This window comes from Opisthorchis viverrini, assembly GCF_000715545.1.
Source record: "Opisthorchis viverrini unplaced genomic scaffold opera_v5_316, whole genome shotgun sequence".
In the NCBI taxonomy this organism is placed as follows: Eukaryota; Metazoa; Platyhelminthes; class Trematoda; order Opisthorchiida; family Opisthorchiidae; genus Opisthorchis; species Opisthorchis viverrini.
Window position 1 is genome coordinate 294,490 of NW_008751971.1, and position 19,263 is coordinate 313,752.

A 19,263-nucleotide genomic window follows, 5' to 3' on the forward strand; every position below is an offset into this window, starting at 1 on the left:
GTACGTCGGATCATCCGTAAAACGGCGAATGCCTTTTGGGCCGATTTCTCATGGTGTAGTGCGAAGGACAAGTTTGAGGAGACCCAGATGCCTAAATCTTTTTTGGCATCTATCCTCAGGAGCAGTAAGATTACCAGCACAAGGACTCGCGTAAAGTAGCATCTAATAATGCTTTGAACTGGGTACTGGATGATGTGTGGAAAATCGTCGCAGGAAGGTTATTCCATGCATCCACTACCCGAAATGATACAAAAGTCACCTAAGTAATATGTGCACCCTGAGATTGAAAATCCTCTTAACATGTCCCCACCGTGTGTCAGCTGGATCAACGGTGAAAACATGTTGGCCCGCTCAAACAGAGGATAAGTAGGTATAAGGCCTCCTCGGAGGCGATTACTCCAGGACTAACATGCTTAGCACCGCGAGACGAGTTTTCTAGCCCATGGATTTAAGTCCGCGATACAAACTCATAACAACTCGTTAGGTACGCTCAATGGGGGTTGGGTCCTTCTTGCGTCCTGAGTAGGCAACTTGATTGGCACATTCAGGAAGCAGTTTTATGTATGCCCTGTTGAGCATCTGGAAGTCCATGCGAGCAAACATGGAGAAGCTATGCCGAGTCGTCCGTAGAACGACGAACGTCATTTGAGCCGAATTCCGAAGGTGCAATGAGAAGGACGTGTTTGAAGGGAGTCAGATAACGAAACCCTTACTGGCATATATCCTCGTCATGTCTTCTGATTCATTTTCACCGTGCATAAGGCGTTCGATGATTCTCCTCGACTGACATGTGGATGCATATTTCGTCGCTCGGAGGAGAGTGTCAGTCCAACATCCACGGCTTTGTAGCTTCTACATCCATTTAGCGCTGGTGCGGAACATCCAAATGTTACATCTGCTCCGTATCTTCCATTGCTCCTTAGTGAGTGGACGGGAATGACAAGTGAAGGTTCGTTGTGCACTTTATGCTGTCTTTTTCTGACTGATTGTTTTGGACAGGCAAGGGACTCGGCAAGCGCCCCGTCTTTTAGAAAACAAACATTTTGTGTGCCAGGTGTAAGCCGCCAAAAACTCAGAACATTCGAGTAGAGTCTCTAGAATGGCTGACCAAAGTCATCCTCATATAATGCTTCAAACTGTTGCACGCTTTTGTCAGTGGACTGCAATGTATAAAAGCTGTTTGCACAGACTTCGTTCGACGCTGGTGCATGAATCTAGTTCTCGGGTTTTCTAGACTGTTTGGGTCGATCTCGTTTTGTTTATTTATGCATTTGCGTTGGTCCGGGCTCTGTGGCTTACTCAAAAACTGTAATCCCAGTGGTAATTTTATATTGAGCTCTCCGAGCGGACCACGCTATATAGAGGCTAGTGGAATGTTTGGAGAATAAAAATGATGATCCGAATTTCATCCTATCATTTATCCGACCCGGCAGAATGTGCATCAGGAATTGGCGTCAGATGTATCTAATTGGCCAATCAACCCCTAATATCCGCGACATTGATTTCGTATCATTTCATTCCCGTTGAAACTTCCGTCTCGTGCCTTGCAGACCGTCGACCTGATGGCCAAAATAATCCAGTTCAAATAGTCCACTGTTGGCGGTCTCTTGGGAAAACTTGACCGTTTAAAATTAGCTTGCGAAGGGCGGGAATTCATAAGTTTTGTAAACCATATCCAAGTGACATTATGATCAGTGTATGGCTAGAAGAGATCCGGTTCAGAAACGACCGTAACCTCCGATTTTTTGTCAATAAGAGCGGGACCGGAATTTTTCAACGTTTGGTCTCCGGGACGTCCTTTACCTCGATAACCATTCCCCGGGGCAAGACCGAACAGTATAAGGGTATTCATCATTCGAGCAGTATATGTCTGCTTCGACTGATGGTAAAGAATGGGTTGCTAGTGCTATATGCATACAGGAAGAGTCATGACCGCCCATGCACATGATGCCGCACCTTGAGCACACAGTGCCTTTTCCTGCAAAACCTACGCAAGTGGAATAATGAACTTTTACGCCCAAACATTGCATTTTGCTGCATATGTTCACAGACCAAAAATCATTCTCACCTGCCATCAATTAGTGCGATTTGTTTTAAGTAATTTTTGGCGCAAGTGTGAGATTGAACCTGCTGTGCTATGGCTTCGGAGGTGAGTTCGCGTGCATCTGTGAGAAATTTTGAGCTGTGTCCTTTTCCTCCTTCATGGAGTTTGACAAGGCCTTAAATCAATGCGCGGAGGACAACTAGGTGGTATTTTTACTTTCATCCAGTAATCGAAGCACCAACGCTGTTTTGAGTTAATAATGGGCGTACTACAAATGTGACCTTCAAGATCAACGGAAAATTGGGGAGTCCAACGAAGCTAGTCATTTGAGCGTGTTTCCCGATGCAAAGACAGCACGCGAATCACTGATCTCCCAGTGCGGTTACCTCTTATTTTCTTGAACACAGTCATAAGTCTAAGCTTCTATTCGACAGGCTTCCGGTTAATCGACAGCTAACCGAAGACGATTTTAGCACCTGGAGGTCTTCGCTGACGTATGGAACACTGTCTTGTGAGGTGCGATAGACTGCTACCTGCGCCCCTTGCTTATCATATTACGCTGCTCGTAGTGATGGTGGATCTTACTTGGTCAGTAATCTCGTTAGCGACAATGATGGATCCGTGCGTACACTGATGATTCGGTAGCGGGATTTGGCAATCTGATGCACCATTGGACGCAGCGGAGTTAAATCTAAAGAGAGGTTTCATACTAGTCATTTGCAAGCCCAAGTGGCATAGATTTGTTTTCTAGGATACTCGGACCACACACTTCCTCAAGCTCTCACGATTGCAGCCGTAGCCAAGTTCCATTGAGCAAGAGGGTACTAAGTGCGAAGTCCGTCCATCAAAGGACTAAATCTTGACTTAACTCCACTCCTGCAGTCCGATACCGACACCGTGTAGCTGAATAGAATCGAAAGCTCCGGTGTTTTCGTCGTAACTTGTTAACATCCCGCCTTTAACCACAGTGGCTGATCCACCAAATACGAGCTCCTTTCTGGTTGCGAGTTGCACAACCGAAAACTCGTTTTCTAGCTAACTCATTACGGATTCGACGACATTAAGCCACACGGGCTATGGTTCTGAAACAACGGTTGTCGAATGCCCGAAGACGTCTTTGTTCCGCTGCTCGGACAGGCTATCTCTAAGCCATACAAGAAGACAACCCACAATGTAACCTGATACCCACGTCCCTTGAGATTCAGGGATACAAATCGTTGACGACATAAGTGTCTCAAATAAGAGAGCGCAAGCTGGGCCTTGCAGATTAGTGCGTTGGCCTCATCTGCCACAATACAATCAGAACTAATACAACTTCTGAGATACATTAAACGATCCACAAGTGCTACACAAGGCCTGGGTGCTTCCCACTAGATGGTGTGGAGCGTGTTCAGTGATTGTATATCCAGGAGCATGGCCATAAGCCTTGTGGTTGCGCATACAGAAAGGTGGGATGAATTTTTTCAGTTCATCCAAGAACACCTGCGCCTTCATCCTCTCGAAGACAAGGATGACATCGTCTGCATTTTCCGGATTGACAAGGTTTTCGTCACAGGCGATTCGAATACCAAGCTTTTGAAGACCTCCCAGAGTACTCTCCAGTATTTCGTCGATCACTGAATTAGATAAGAATGGAGGGGGCGGGCACACCTGACGGACACCGCGTTATGTACCAAAGCTTTTAAGAGCGCCCCGTTTGCTCTCACCAGGCGGAAGTCTGAGAACACAAGGAACTTATTTTCACAAACTTTAAGGGCAATAGTTGATGAGCAAGCTTGTCAAGATCAGGAATTATAAAGTTCTGGAAGGTTTGTGTGTATGGCGCTGGTTTAGCACCTGACGGATTGTGCAGGTACCAGGGACAATTACCCGATTCTGAACCTCTTTATTTAATAAAAAAGAGAAAACTAAAAAGGGAGCAACATTTCTCGGGCGCCTGTGCTGCAGGCCTGCGCTCATCCTGGTTCTGTCATATGTCGCTGGCAATCTTCCGGAATATGAGAAACACTAACGGGGACTCACTAAACACGGACGCTATCGCGCCTCAGAAGTGGCTCGTTTTGCAGGCCTCACCGCACCTTGCAAACATGAAGCTCCACCAGGCATACCACGCTTTCCTCCGTACTTGCCAATTCACGCATTAAGCACAATTTGAGTCAACTTAATTGCACAGAATTAAGCTAATGCACGTCCCTCATGATAACATATACCAACACCCTTCAGACCAACTTCATACCTACTATCCACACCTGAGTATTAATGACCGTTTTCGAGACCTGGCCCCACTACCATTCGCCCCACCGCATCAGTTTGGAATAATGACCAATTTTGGCTGCCTACTCTTTCGTTTCGCGGTTCAGCGCATGCCACCCAACAGACATTTCGACACCTTTTTATATTTTGGGTCGCCAATGTAGAACACGCTGCTACAGCAGCAGTGACCCGCAATGTACCCTCCATGGGACAAGAATATCCTTCATCAAAGCTTATCTTATTTGGCCACCATTTTGACCAAGTCCGACTACCATGACGACCACAACCGATTCATCCAAATGTTTATATACGAGGCTGTATACGAACCCAAATATTTCGGTACAACTCTTGCCACATCCGGCCCGGTGGCTTGCCCGTAATTCGTAATATCCCTACTTTTTCCCGACCCAGTGCCTTACATGCACCCACAAACCGCCACGAAAAAAATTGCACTACAACTTCTGTGCTGTCCGCGTGTCCTGCCCATAAACCCGTCGATTATCGCAATGGAGCTATAAAGAAGCCAGAAGCTCGGTGAAGACGAAACCTTGCCGCAGAGCCGATTCTGACCATCTTAACAAAACGAGAAACATAATAGTCGTGACGAATCCCTCGTCTGTCGGGAGCCTGCCGCAGTGACAAATTTTCCGCCACACAGGTCTCAAATGACTGCTTTATTTTAAGTTTGCGGGTATACAGTGGGTGTTTATTGTTAATGTGGTCTTTGAATTATCTCCAAATCCAATACAGAAAACAATGAATGAAGTAACCAAATTTTGCACATAATTTCAAGCATCTTAACAGATAATTCTTGCGAAGCCATTGACAGCCAATAAAATATGGACTTTACGCCCACACTGGACCTCGAGCACGTTTAACCGACTTCCAACAACACTGTGACCGCCTATGGGGATCCTAAGGGTTCGTGCAAATAACATCAAATGCTAAAGCTTTTAGTAAAGGTTCCATGATTCAAACTACGATTTTTGCAGTGTCCTTCTAAGGATCTGCATCCGAGTGTCATCCACCGCAAACGACATGGATCTCTACCCTCCCCGGTTTTCACTACATGCTGAAGTCCATTTTTATCTTTTTTTTATGGTATATTCTCTACTACGGTTATGGATTCACGAATTCACGGATTGATACACAGGATCGAGGCTTTTGCCTAAGTTTCCAGGGTTGGTTTTNTCGAGGATGGATACACGGACTCCAGGCTTTTGCCTAAGTTTTCTGGGTCGGTTTTGTTCTTGTCGGTCAGTGGCTGTTGTTCACCTGAAAGGCACAATTGAAAAAAGGGTGTACCGCTGCTCTTTATGTTCTCAGCGCGGGGCAGTATGCTTGCCAGCTCGAGGATTTGCATAAAGTCTTACACAATTGTTGCGCTACTGAACTAGGAGTCGGAACGTACAACACATCTATCCTTGGAAATATCAAGGTTGGTCTGCATGATCGATGTGTCAAATATTAGCTTCCGTAATTCTGTGAGCCTACAACATTCTACTAATTTATGCAACGATCAAAACTTTTGAAGCGCATTTCGAGTCGGTTTTCGGTCAACCCGAAAAGGCAGCGTGACTACCATGGGATTTCACCAATTTCCCGTATTTTCACTCGGATTTGTATTTCCTGGTATTTTGCTGCCTCGTCGATGTGGATCACCTTCAAGGCCATAATTACCCATGGTGGCATAACAACCAATTAGAACATTGACTTTCGCGTGACCGGCGCTCAACTCTAACTGGTCGTTTGCTGGCTCCGTCTCTGGGACTTGTACACCAAAATGCCGTATTACGCTGTTAGAACCGGTCGTTCTCGAGGTGTTTTTTCCACCTGGTCTGATCCATTCTTTCAGCTTTTAACTTTATAGGTCGGAGTGTGAGCAGATGGTCAGAGGGTTTTCTGGTGCAAAATATAAGAAGTTCAGCACGTATGACGACGCTCGACGCTTTAGCGGTAATCTTGAGGTTTTTACCAGGTGATGTTCGTAGAGGGCACTGAAGATACCATGGGTACATGCGAATTGAACGATTCCTCAGAAAGTGAGTTAGCTAAGTTCTCTGGCGGCACCGTATGTAGCATTCGGGTTCAGTTTGGGGGGATTTACTGTAAGGTAGGATTTCCAGGTCGTTCTGAATTGAACCTCACCACAGCGCTGGATTAAAATACGGAGCAGCATGGGATCAGTGGTATGCTGCCCCGCCGGTGGATTACATAATTTAGGGTTCGTGCGCTAATTATAACACCTAAGACGTCCAATATTAGGAGAGAAAGGAAGAAAAAGAAATCGTTCAGCTGTCGCACTCGTTCGGTGCCTAACTGCCATGCCACCCGAAGGTTGCACGAGGGCTGAGATACTGCCAGGTTGCCAAAACCTAGACAGGAGTAGTCGAGAGGCAGAGGTCGGGTTCGAACCATGGGCCTTCCGGTCAGTAAATTCGCGCTCTAACCACTTGGGTCATCTCGCCCCAAATAGGAGTGAACCGCGGAATATTGTGGTCAGTCGACAAGAGGGCGTACGAATGAAAAATTATACAAATACCGCAGAAGAATACGCGACTTTAGCCTATCTCTCAGGATGTCTCCCGAAATAATCTATGAAATGACATTCGAACATTAATTTCATGGAAATAAGCGACCTTATAAGGAGTCGAACTCGTGTGTATCGTATCATCATCGAGGTACTATAGCACTTGGATTGCGTAGACTCTAAACATGCAGTACTCCACGACGTCATGTGATTCGAATGTAGAAAAGCAATAGCGAAACCTCTCCATATGACTGGGGATAGGGGAATAACTCCCACGCCAGCATGTACTCGAACTGGATCGCGTGTTTGTCTAGACGCTGTTCGGAGAATTCTAGAAAAAAGCGCACAGCGTTTCAAGCGGTGCGTCCTAGTTGCGACTCATCCGAGTAGCGAAACTGGTAAATCAAACTTCAATTTTCGATGGAACTGCTTCAACGGGCGACCTCTAGGCCACAGAAAGTGAGTGGGGCTCTTGTGTCTAGGGTTATCTCGATAACCCCTGTGACATCTTGGGGGATCGACGCAGTATTACTCATGAACTTTTCATTTGAGTTGCGAACTGCACCAATGAAATGCTAACAAGGCGATTGGAAAACTGGTATTTGGTTATGCATCAGGTACTTCGTTCGCAGACAACTTTCAGTGGTGTCTCAGTTATGTGCTACGCACGCCGAATTATCCGAATATTGTTATCGTTTCCTGCGTCCGATTGGTGCAAACAGTGAGGTGGACGATGTGTTCCTCATCAGAAGGGAATGAAAGAGCTTATGAAGAGATTGGATGCTGTTAATGCGGCCCACCTTCCGGGCTGGAGTCTCCCCTATCCCCATTACAACAAATGACGGACAATCGGTGTCACTCGACTATCCTGCTGTCAGTTTCCTTCCAGATTGATTTAGCGCTTGGAGGTGTAGTCACCTCAGAGTGTTCGCAATAAGGCAGCACTACATCCCTCCCTTATCCACGCTTGTCTTCTTTAAATATACGGCTCTAAATATACTTAAGTACTTTGCGGCTTTCTGGAGAATCTGAACCAAGGAAAGCCATATCGTCTGTAAGAGGTTGTCACTCCGGGAGCATTTCGACCCCTGTGGTTTTAGGGACAAGGGGAAATTTCAAGCAGCACATTGCTGCCAAAGTTGAAAAAGAAAACGAGAGAGGACAGCCTTGTCTTACACTACTGGACGTGGTGAACTCATGCTAGAGCTTGCTGTATACCCGTACCCGTCCATGAGGGCTAGCATACAGTGCCCTCACAAGGCATATAAAATTGGAAGAGGCAACTCTGATTGTCCAACACTGCCAAAGTTTCTGACGGTTGACAGAGTCGAAAGCAACTTTCAGGCAAAGAAATATGACCAATGTGGGACGCTTTTCAGGAGGTTCTCTCAAGGTATGATGCATACTTAGCCGAGACAAAACCCAGCTTGATTCACATAAACCTGTCTTCCCCGATATTCGATCAAACTGGATGTGATGACTACTAGGCTGATGCCACGATGGTTTTCGCACGATGTTCCTGCACCATTTTTGGAGACTGGGATGGCGGTAGAGGTGCTTCATCCCACTGGTATTCTGTTTTCGTTCCAAATCTTCAGATGTAGGATCGTCGGACTGTTCACTAGGACCTCACCACCTGTTGTTGGGAGCAGACTATGCGGGTCAGGTGCCTTTCCTCTTCAGGTTTTCGTTGTTCACGGCAGGGTTGTGTAGATGCTCCATACCAGCCCGTTAGGCCAGCTGGACTGTTCAGTCCATCGCTCAAAGCGACGGCCCTACGAATGAACTGCCTTTCCGTCTTGTCTTTTTCGCATATTATTTCTTCGACACCCGTCTTCTTTTGACCGGTTGATCGAATAGGCTGAAATAGGCTGCAGCTGTTGGCTGCAGCGAAAGCCTTCTCCATCTCTTGAGCCCTCCAGTCCACTAGCGTTCCTGTCGTCCATCAAGTCGTTTATACGTCGTTTGAGGACTCTGCTTGCGCCATCATAGTCGCTAGTTGCTGGTGCGACTTTTCTGGTAGCAATAGTACCTGCCGATCTCAACGAAACCCAGCATTTATTCGGTCGTGTTGGATGATTTGGACAAACAGTTAAAAAATTCTAAGAGCACAGGCTCTATAACTGCCTTCCATTCAACCTCTAACCAATCTTCATCGTCACCAGAACTGTGCATTTCCAGTGATATTCCAGTCGGATCAACTCTGTGATGTTTGGATAATGAAACTCATCGAAGTTGATGGGCGGAGTTTCTCTGCTTCGGCACGCTTAGCGCTGACGGGGGGCGAAGTGAGAATTGAGTCCGCATAACAGCACGGTCGGAGTCAATTTAATAGAAGGAAAGGCCATATTTAATTTAGGCCCTGATAACCAAATGGTCCAGCTGAGTCTATGACTGGCCTGCGGTTGGTGGCCGCGAAGTAACTTGGTGTTAGCGCTTTTGCTAGAGGTTCGTATTGACCAGGAACAGATGGTGATTTGCGTGCAACTGAAGCAGTCGCTCTCCACCATCCATATTCAGAGTGCCGACATCAAATCGACCACCTTCTTCCTGGCACAGTCGTCCAACTTGAGCGTTCATATCAACCGCCAGCAATACCATTTCGATTCTTCCTGCTGACCGGACCAATCAGTAAAACCTGTACCTCAGGTTTGGTCCGTCGGGACGTATGCTGATACGACAAATAAACTGTTCACCGCACCGATCTGTGTTGAACCTGATTGAACCAAGGAACCGTACAGTACAGTTCTTACTGACTGCTTCGATCGGCGGCAGACGTCATTGCTGATATAATGAAGAATCGAAACAGAAGGTGACTTTTTGCTGTTGGATTCGGATCGACAAACCTTTTGATGCTGATAGTTTTTCCTACACGTGTTTTACATAGGACGCTTGATTGATCATTTTATGCGGATGACTTACAGTACCACAGATGAAAAGGTAGATTGAGGCTAAGAGAGTATGATTATTTTAGTGTATGGGTACCCGTGTTATTTCAAAAAAAGGGGGAGATGTGCCTTTACATGTGGAGCTTTGTGCGTTGAATGATTCGGATGGTTTCTTTGCTATTTCTAAAGTTTTAGCTTAAGCAAACGTCATGTTCAAATTCGTTTTTTTGTGTCCCAGACATCTTGAAGTTTGAAGATGGAAGTGTTCCATTTACAAACGCTTCGTGAATGTTATTTAAATAATTTTTCTCGGCAGTGACTGCTTTGAAGTTATAGTCTTTAGCTGGCGTAGCAGAAGCCAGCAGATGCTGCACACACTTTTTGAGTTGAATGTAAACCGTATCAAGCTAAAATGCGAGAGAAAATTTTAATAGGGATGAAGATACGAGGTTGTCTTACGTCTCTACTTTACTTGGATTCGTCAAACTCACCACTTCAAGGTAGTTTTCAAGGGTACGTCTTCAATAATTTCACTCATCTGCAGCAACTGGACAATCCGAATCCATGTCAAAGCCCTCGAAATTATTGCCGAGTTAAACGGATGAAGAGGGAGAGAGAGAGCTGTAAGCCGCGAGATGCATGGAATTGGCGTGCCGGGAGGTAGCTACCGTACAGTATGGAAATATCGTCGGTGAATAGAACTGTGGAATATACAACCATTGCAAATAGTCCGCAATAGACAAGGATGACTACACTTCAGTGATCCGAGCCGCTTTGCTTGCGTATAATACATGTCAAAACAAAAAAAACCATCTCGGCTAAAAACAACGCGAGACGGAGAAGGTAGCAAAATATAGCTAGTGGTGGACCCTGGGTGCTAAAACTAGGTAGTGAGGAGTGGAAAAGTGATGTTGCGTAACTATATAAAGTCGGACGGTAATTCATGAGGAGAACAGATCAGCTTCACGATGCGAGACGGAGAAGGCAGCAAAATATAGCTAGTGGTGGACCCTGGGTGCTAAAACTAGGTAGTGAGGAGTGGAAAAGTGATGTTGCGTAACTATATAAAGTCGGACGGTAATTCATGAGGAGAACAGATCAGCTTCACGATGCGCAGGGCTCACAGGCACATTAATGGTTGCCTGATTTTCAACATTATTTTCATTTTGGGCCACAGTTCCAGGTTATGAAATCTACGTTACCGAAGTCAACAAACACTAGAAATTAATTTCTTCCACATTTGCTGTCCCCCTTCAGTCCTCTCTTACGCATTTCCAGATTTCGCGTTTTTATATTCCTCCATTCGCCCTGCTCTGGTTGTGCTAGATAGCACCCCGCTCGCAGACTCGCTGTGACTGACCATGATGAACTATTGAATGGTCACGAAACCTCGCGTCTTTACTTCGTTCTTGGTGGCGAGGTCGTACCTCATGGTAAGCGCTTTGCTGGTGTGCATGATGGTTCGTTTCCAGAAAGCCACCAGACTCACATCAGCTCTGCTGATCCGATGTTCCCACCATATGCTCATGACAATGCGGGCATGTTCATATTCGTCCAGTCACCATTCCCACCTATTCCAAAAATGCAAAAACTACTCTTATATTGGGGAGACACGCCTTAACGGTTCCTCTGTGCAGGCATCGGTTGGTGAGTTTATATGACGATGGTGTAGTGCACGATTTATTTTTTTCCGCACAGGCCTTTCGTTTAACAATGCACCAAGTCATAATCAGTGGGCTGTTTTCCATTTCCGTAAATTCACCAGGCTCAGCGAACAGCTCACCGTACGCTAACAGGCTGGAAAGCATACGTCCTTTTTCAAACTTTTTCTATCTCTCTTCCTCTATCTCTAAACATTCAAACACTCTCGTGCATCTTAGGCCATTTGGACGGAACTCGTCGCAAGCAGACTGATGACTATTGTTTGCTCATTTAGGGTGATGTTAACTGCTCATGATTTTGTGCATTATCTTGGATAGAGTTCCGTGTGCAGTGTCTGCTTGGGTAAAGTATCTGGAAGTTATCACAAAGAAGTCAATTACTTTCCAATCAATTACTTTCAACCACCGCGGGTTGCCTGTATCTATATGACCATCATTCCTCTGGGACCACATTTATACGATGTAGTAGATCGGCTTCCGGTTCTTTGGCCTGGTTCTCTCCCTTATTGACAGAGTCCACTCGATCAGGAGAAGCAAAATGCCGTGAAACGCACCCTTACTAATGTATTCAAAACGTATTCAAAACGAACAGGTTCTTCACACATCGGGAACTATGGACTTGGTCCGGACCACAAGCCTTCCAACCTGTATCTTTGCGCTTTAAGCTATCATGAGTTCTGTAGTATAATGCATTGGATGGAAGTTTCTGATGAAAACCGGGTATGGTCATTCTGGGAGAACTATGTCGGCAACATGACTGTGACACCTCACGCAGATTCTTCAAATATTGAATAGTAAAACCTAATGATGCACGGGGCACTGGTGGGTAGCAAAAGCCCCGGGAGGTAGAGGGAGCTTTTGAAGCAGCACCCAACTAATCCAATTAACTGATCCGATGAAAGGGTGGGTGTTAGCTAAATGACCTCCGAAAGGGATGCTACTTGAGCTCATTTGCAGGGACGCCGTCATGAACGATGGTCTGAATACCATAAACGGGAGTTTCATTTGAGTCTCTCGTGGAAACCAAATTGATTTGTCAATGAGTGTATTTCTCGAAAATGGACCGAACACCTTGTAGAACAGTTCAGCTGGCCCCCGTCATGTCCACATGTGCCATATGAAGCTGAGTAGAACGCCGAAGCCTATTGGTAACAGAAATGTGGTTTGAAGTTTCTATGCTTCAGTGTAACAAACCCCTCCTGACGGATGACTTGCACCATGCAGTTTCCAAGGAAGACGAATCTCTTGTAGCTGGCTTAACGAGCTTGCTTCAAAACACCTGGAGTGAAGATAGAATGGTGCTCTTCGACAGTGATTGTAGTATTCAACCGGAATGCGATAACATCATACGAGAACCATCGAACCATCAACCTGGAAGTTGTTCAGTCTAGTTTTTCAGCTCATAAAACATGCGTCGAAATGCCATAATTCCAGCTGCTACATTTTCGTTCACCGATGATAAGGAGAATAAGGAAACGAGAGCCCGTTCAGTTGAATGACGTCAAATGGCTCCTTTTGTCTGATGGGGCTGGGTTTGAGAGCTATGCAGTGAAGGCGATAGCTTTGATGCAGAACCGCCATTGGCTGTGTGACAGCCATATCTGTCAGGGTCGCCAACCGTTGGTTTGTCCAACAGTTCCCATTCGGAAAAATCGCATTTGCGAACTTGTCTGGATTGACTGGCAAGGGATTTCATGCTTGGTTGCTATATCATGGGTTGACCGCCTCGGCCGTCCGCATCCCCCACAAGAGTTTGTGGAGAGGGCTTTCTCAGGTAGGCGCCACAAATGTCGGAGGATAGAAGACGCTCTCCTGGCCTTCCAATCCAGGAAGTGATCACTTCTTTCGCGAGTCCGCCGGGACTTGTGCGTCTGCTCAGGTAGACAAAATTACCTACTACATGGGTCGGGTTACTTGCAAGCATGAGGTGTAGGTTTGATCCAACCCAGCAGCAGTTTGCACTTTACGAGTGCGAAGCGCGTACTGAGCCATGCTGCCTTAGCCGCAGCATCCAAGCAATGTTATCTTTCCTTGGTCTATCGGTTACTTTGTGCACAAGGTTTATTAAAATGGAGGTGGTTTCCCCTGGTCGAAGAGGATTTAGCCAGATATTTACTTTGGAACAAGTTCCTGACCTGCACCACTAGAAGACTTTTCCCTCTATCTGATGGCTGCTTCTGGTTCCGTCGATCGTCGGAAACTGGTGGTCTTTGGATGAATGACGTCTCTTCTAAATTTTTGTCTTGTGAGGGCATGCTACTCCAGCTTCCCTGGGCGCGTACGGGTATACAAAAGGCTTTCGCCTGGATTCATCACGTCCAGTGGTGCGAGAAAAGGCTAGCTTCTCACCATTCCCCTTCAGCTCTGGTACTACCGTGCTTCTGTACATTTCTCCGATACGTCTGGGGTCGATGTGCCCCTCTGGCGTTCTCTTACAAGCGTTCAGAAATACGATCCATTCATATAGCCTGAGTGCTTCTGCTGCACGATGTAGTATGCGCCTCACACTTAAGAAGTGAAAAATGATGTTGCGGGACTCTAGCCTTGCCCTTGCAAACCAGCCACTCGGTGTGGTAGATTTATTAACTTGTACAGCTGTTTAAGTCCCGGTGGACTGGCTGATGAAGATGTCACTTATTAAATCGAGGAGACTAGGGGAACTTTTATCAATTTTGGACATCCGGTGCCGGTTGGAAGTCAGTCCGTCTGTCAAAGATGATGGTACGGTCAATATTGTTTTGTGGATCATAAACGTGACCTTTGTATACAAAGGATATACGAGAAATTTTGATGTTTAGACATCAATGTTTGAAGCCGGGTCTGCTGGGAACATCAGATTAGCAATCATTTTAGGAAGAGGAAACTCTCCGCCTACTATGACACTACTCACGGTTCTTAGATTGCGCTTGCTAGAATATGTACTTATCATATCAGTGTACTGACTACCTCAGAACACTACCCAGCCATGTGATGGGCAATGACCGAGAGCTAGATAGTCCACGTCCTTGCAACGCATCGTGAAAGACTTAAGGATTGAACTCAGTCAAGTTAACAACTGTCATCTTCTGAAATAGGTCCCCGGAACTCGGCTCATTTTTAGTCATTATCACCCACAGATATGGGTTTTGTTCCACACTCAGTGCTTCCTCCGTATCGAAGATACCATCGTTGGTGCATATCTGCTGGCTAAAACGATTCGACGTCAAGTGGCTGATTGGGCCAACGCATGGCTGCGCTCTACATGCCCTCAAATTTTTAAGTAAAGGGAACTGTGGCTGTTGGGACCGACGTACCTTTGGCACATAATTCAAGGGTGGTTAACCGACCTAACTGGCCCAACATGTAGGCTCGAAGATGCTGAATGTGAACTTCGTAATTCGAACCCAACTTCGGCTTTTCGACTGCTCCTGTCCAACACTGGGAAGCTTGGTAATATATCAACCGTCTTGCTTCCTTCGTGTTGCACGGCAACCAAGCAGAGAGAGTGAGACAGCTGAGCGACTTTTGTTACTGTTGTTTAATATGCGAGTACGATTCGCATCAGCGAAGTTATTTAGAAGCAGTATTGTTCAGAAAGCATACACTGGAGGTTTCCGAGAAGTTTATTCATCCCGATGAGATGGTCCCTTCCTGCAAGAGGATACACCGACCACATTTCCATACTCCGTCATATTGTGGAACAGCAACACTGCTCCCACTAACCCACAATTGTGGTCTTTCTTGACCTGAGTTCTGCCTTTGATTCCGTGGACCGTCGGATACTATGACAGTGTCTGTGGAGCAAAGGTGATCCCCGTCAATTCTTGACCCTACTTAAGGAGCTGTACGCTTACGGGAGGCTGTCATCTGAGTTCACTACACCAAGCACGTCTGGCACGGCTGTCCTCTTTTGCCTTTTATTTTCAACGTCGTTAGTCGTACGATTACGGAAGACTCACTACCAGCCTCCGACGCTAGTGGGATCGAAATGCTCCCGGGGCAGTCGTTCACAGTTACCGAGTACGCAGATGATATAGCTATTATTAGATCCTACACTTTCGTAATGCAAACAATATGCAAAAATGTTTCTGCCCTGCGGTTTGACAGGCGCTTCACACCTGAATGTTGCAAAGTGGTGCGGCAAGATTAGGTGTGCTCAAACCCCAGCCTCACCTGCGGGTGAGCCGATTAAGGTAGTAGTTGTAGCAGTTATAGCAGTTGCATCAATCCCGGTCTCGTGAAGGATGATATTTTCATCCGGTTTGGGAAGGCTAGAGCAACGTTCGTTAGTGTGTCGCCTGTGGCGTAGGCGCGGAGTCAGTTTATCCGTCGAGGGTCGTGTTTACAATGTTGCGGTGCGCACCATATTGTTATGCAGGTCAGATACCTGGCGAGATGGCTCAGTGGTTGGAGCGCAGATTTACTGGCCGGAAGGTTCGTGGTTCGAACCCGACCTCTGCCTCTCGACTTCCCCTGTCTAGGCTTGGGCAACTTAGCAGTATTCCAGCCTTCATGCTTCCTTCGGGTGACATGACAACTAGGCACCGAAAGGGCGCTACAGATGAACGATTTTCAACCGGTATACAAAAGGCTTTCGCCTGGATTCATCACGTCCAGTGGTGCGAGAAAAGGCTAGCTTCTCACCATTCCCCTTCAGCTCTGGTACTACCGTGCTTCTGTACATTTCTCCGATACGTCTGGGGTCGATGTGCCCCTCTGGCGTTCTCTTACAAGCGTTCAGAAATACGATCCATTCATATAGCCTGAGTGCTTCTGCTGCACGATGTAGTATGCGCCTCACACTTAAGAAGTGAAAAATGATGTTGCGGGACTCTAGCCTTGCCCTTGCAAACCAGCCACTCGGTGTGGTAGATTTATTAACTTGTACAGCTGTTTAAGTCCCGGTGGACTGGCTGATGAAGATGTCACTTATTAAATCGAGGAGACTAGGGGAACTTTTATCAATTTTGGACATCCGGTGCCGGTTGGAAGTCAGTCCGTCTGTCAAAGATGATGGTACGGTCAATATTGTTTTGTGGATCATAAACGTGACCTTTGTATACAAAGGATATACGAGAAATTTTGATGTTTAGACATCAATGTTTGAAGCCGGGTCTGCTGGGAACATCAGATTAGCAATCATTTTAGGAAGAGGAAACTCTCCGCCTACTATGACACTACTCACGGTTCTTAGATTGCGCTTGCTAGAATATGTACTTATCATATCAGTGTACTGACTACCTCAGAACACTACCCAGCCATGTGATGGGCAATGACCGAGAGCTAGATAGTCCACGTCCTTGCAACGCATCGTGAAAGACTTAAGGATTGAACTCAGTCAAGTTAACAACTGTCATCTTCTGAAATAGGTCCCCGGAACTCGGCTCATTTTTAGTCATTATCACCCACAGATATGGGTTTTGTTCCACACTCAGTGCTTCCTCCGTATCGAAGATACCATCGTTGGTGCATATCTGCTGGCTAAAACGATTCGACGTCAAGTGGCTGATTGGGCCAACGCATGGCTGCGCTCTACATGCCCTCAAATTTTTAAGTAAAGGGAACTGTGGCTGTTGGGACCGACGTACCTTTGGCACATAATTCAAGGGTGGTTAACCGACCTAACTGGCCCAACATGTAGGCTCGAAGATGCTGAATGTGAACTTCGTAATTCGAACCCAACTTCGGCTTTTCGACTGCTCCTGTCCAACACTGGGAAGCTTGGTAATATATCAACCGTCTTGCTTCCTTCGTGTTGCACGGCAACCAAGCAGAGAGAGTGAGACAGCTGAGCGACTTTTGTTACTGTTGTTTAATATGCGAGTACGATTCGCATCAGCGAAGTTATTTAGAAGCAGTATTGTTCAGAAAGCATACACTGGAGGTTTCCGAGAAGTTTATTCATCCCGATGAGATGGTCCCTTCCTGCAAGAGGATACACCGACCACATTTCCATACTCCGTCATATTGTGGAACAGCAACACTGCTCCCACTAACCCACAATTGTGGTCTTTCTTGACCTGAGTTCTGCCTTTGATTCCGTGGACCGTCGGATACTATGACAGTGTCTGTGGAGCAAAGGTGATCCCCGTCAATTCTTGACCCTACTTAAGGAGCTGTACGCTTACGGGAGGCTGTCATCTGAGTTCACTACACCAAGCACGTCTGGCACGGCTGTCCTCTTTTGCCTTTTATTTTCAACGTCGTTAGTCGTACGATTACGGAAGACTCACTACCAGCCTCCGACGCTAGTGGGATCGAAATGCTCCCGGGGCAGTCGTTCACAGTTACCGAGTACGCAGATGATATAGCTATTATTAGATCCTACACTTTCGTAATGCAAACAATATGCAAAAATGTTTCTGCCCTGCGGTTTGACAGGCGCTTCACACCTGAATGTTGCAAAGTGGTGCGGCAAGATTAGGTGTGCTCAAACCCCAGCCTCACCTGCGGGTGAGCCGATTAAGGTAGTAGTTGTAGCAGTTATAGCAGTTGCATCAATCCCGGTCTCGTGAAGGATGATATTTTCATCCGGTTTGGGAAGGCTAGAGCAACGTTCGTTAGTGTGTCGCCTGTGGCGTAGGCGCGGAGTCAGTTTATCCGTCGAGGGTCGTGTTTACAATGTTGCGGTGCGCACCATATTGTTATGCGGGTCAGATACCTGGCGAGATGGCTCAGTGGTTGGAGCGCAGATTTACTGGCCGGAAGGTTCGTGGTTCGAACCCGACCTCTGCCTCTCGACTTCCCCTGTCTAGGCTTGGGCAACTTAGCAGTATTCCAGCCTTCATGCTTCCTTCGGGTGACATGACAACTAGGCACCGAAAGGGCGCTACAGATGAACGATTTTCAACCTGGCTGGTAAGCGCTGAGAATGTCGAAAGATTTACAGTGTTCAACCGTCGATGTCGTCGGAGCGTTGCTAGAGTGTGGTGGGAACACCGGGTCATTAATACTGAAGTAAATCGAATGGTTTTCGGAAGAAATAACTCGCTCATGGTAGATGAACTGATCTCACTCCGTAAGTTGCGCTGACTTGGTCACCAGTTGGCCAGTTCCTCAAAAAGGCTTTTTCGTACAACCGCACGAAGTGTGAAAACAAGCCAGGGGATGTCAAACAATGATTTGGCAACGAGGTACGAGAACCATTACCAGCAAACTCAGGTACGTTGGCCATTGCCGTCTCCCTGGATTAGGAACTCGAGACGGGACACATCAATGGTCAGATACACTGTAAGGCATGGCCCAGTCGCGCCCTCAATGCCGTCCATTCATCCATACTGTTAACTCCCCTACTCTTTGGAAAGTCCACTTCACTTCTCTATTTACGCATCAATTATATCAGTTGCCACCTGCAATGTGTTTACCTTCTCAAATCATCGGCGAACGAAATTGTCAGCCATAACCAATGTACGCGCGGTTTATATATATATATATATATATATATATATATATTCCAGTGTCTAACACTGTGAAGTATCTGGTAAACAAGGCGGAACAAGATTGTCCGGCGATGAGATATTCAGATTCACTCAACTGTCACGGCATCTTACGGCCCAGGATGGACGCGACAACAGACATTTGTTCTGCTTCTTTCATGAAATTGGAGAAAGCGGTACCAAATTTTCTGTTCCAATATTTTTATAAGCAAATGGAAATGTCCAAGAAAACTAAGAAGAAAAATATTCTGCAGACTGCTGCCAAATATGTGTGAAAAAAGTGATTGATCCATTTTGATAGAGAGAAATCCCGTTAACTACAGATAATTTTCTAACAAATTTGAACAAAGGTAGAATGCTCTTTAAATGTATGGTTCCACTGGAACAAGCATATTTTACTACGTCAAGAAGTACAATGACGCCACAAAGATAAATTATTATCGTTCAACTCATGAAAGTATTGTAACTCAGG

At 46.2% G+C, this 19,263-nt stretch overlaps 1 protein-coding gene across 1 annotated transcript in view; it reads left to right on the forward strand.

Annotated features, from left to right (window-relative positions):
* Nucleotides 1-6,017: 6,017 nt before the first annotated feature.
* T265_09883 (hypothetical protein) overlaps nucleotides 6,018-19,263 on the forward strand; it is a gene marked incomplete at both ends in the record, with an annotated part of 46,693 nt that continues 33,447 nt past the window's right edge. Inside the window, one exon of the mRNA XM_009176091.1 lies at nucleotides 6,018-6,339. Coding sequence (XP_009174355.1) covers nucleotides 6,279-6,339 — 61 coding nt within the window. The remainder of the gene's footprint in view (nucleotides 6,340-19,263) is intronic.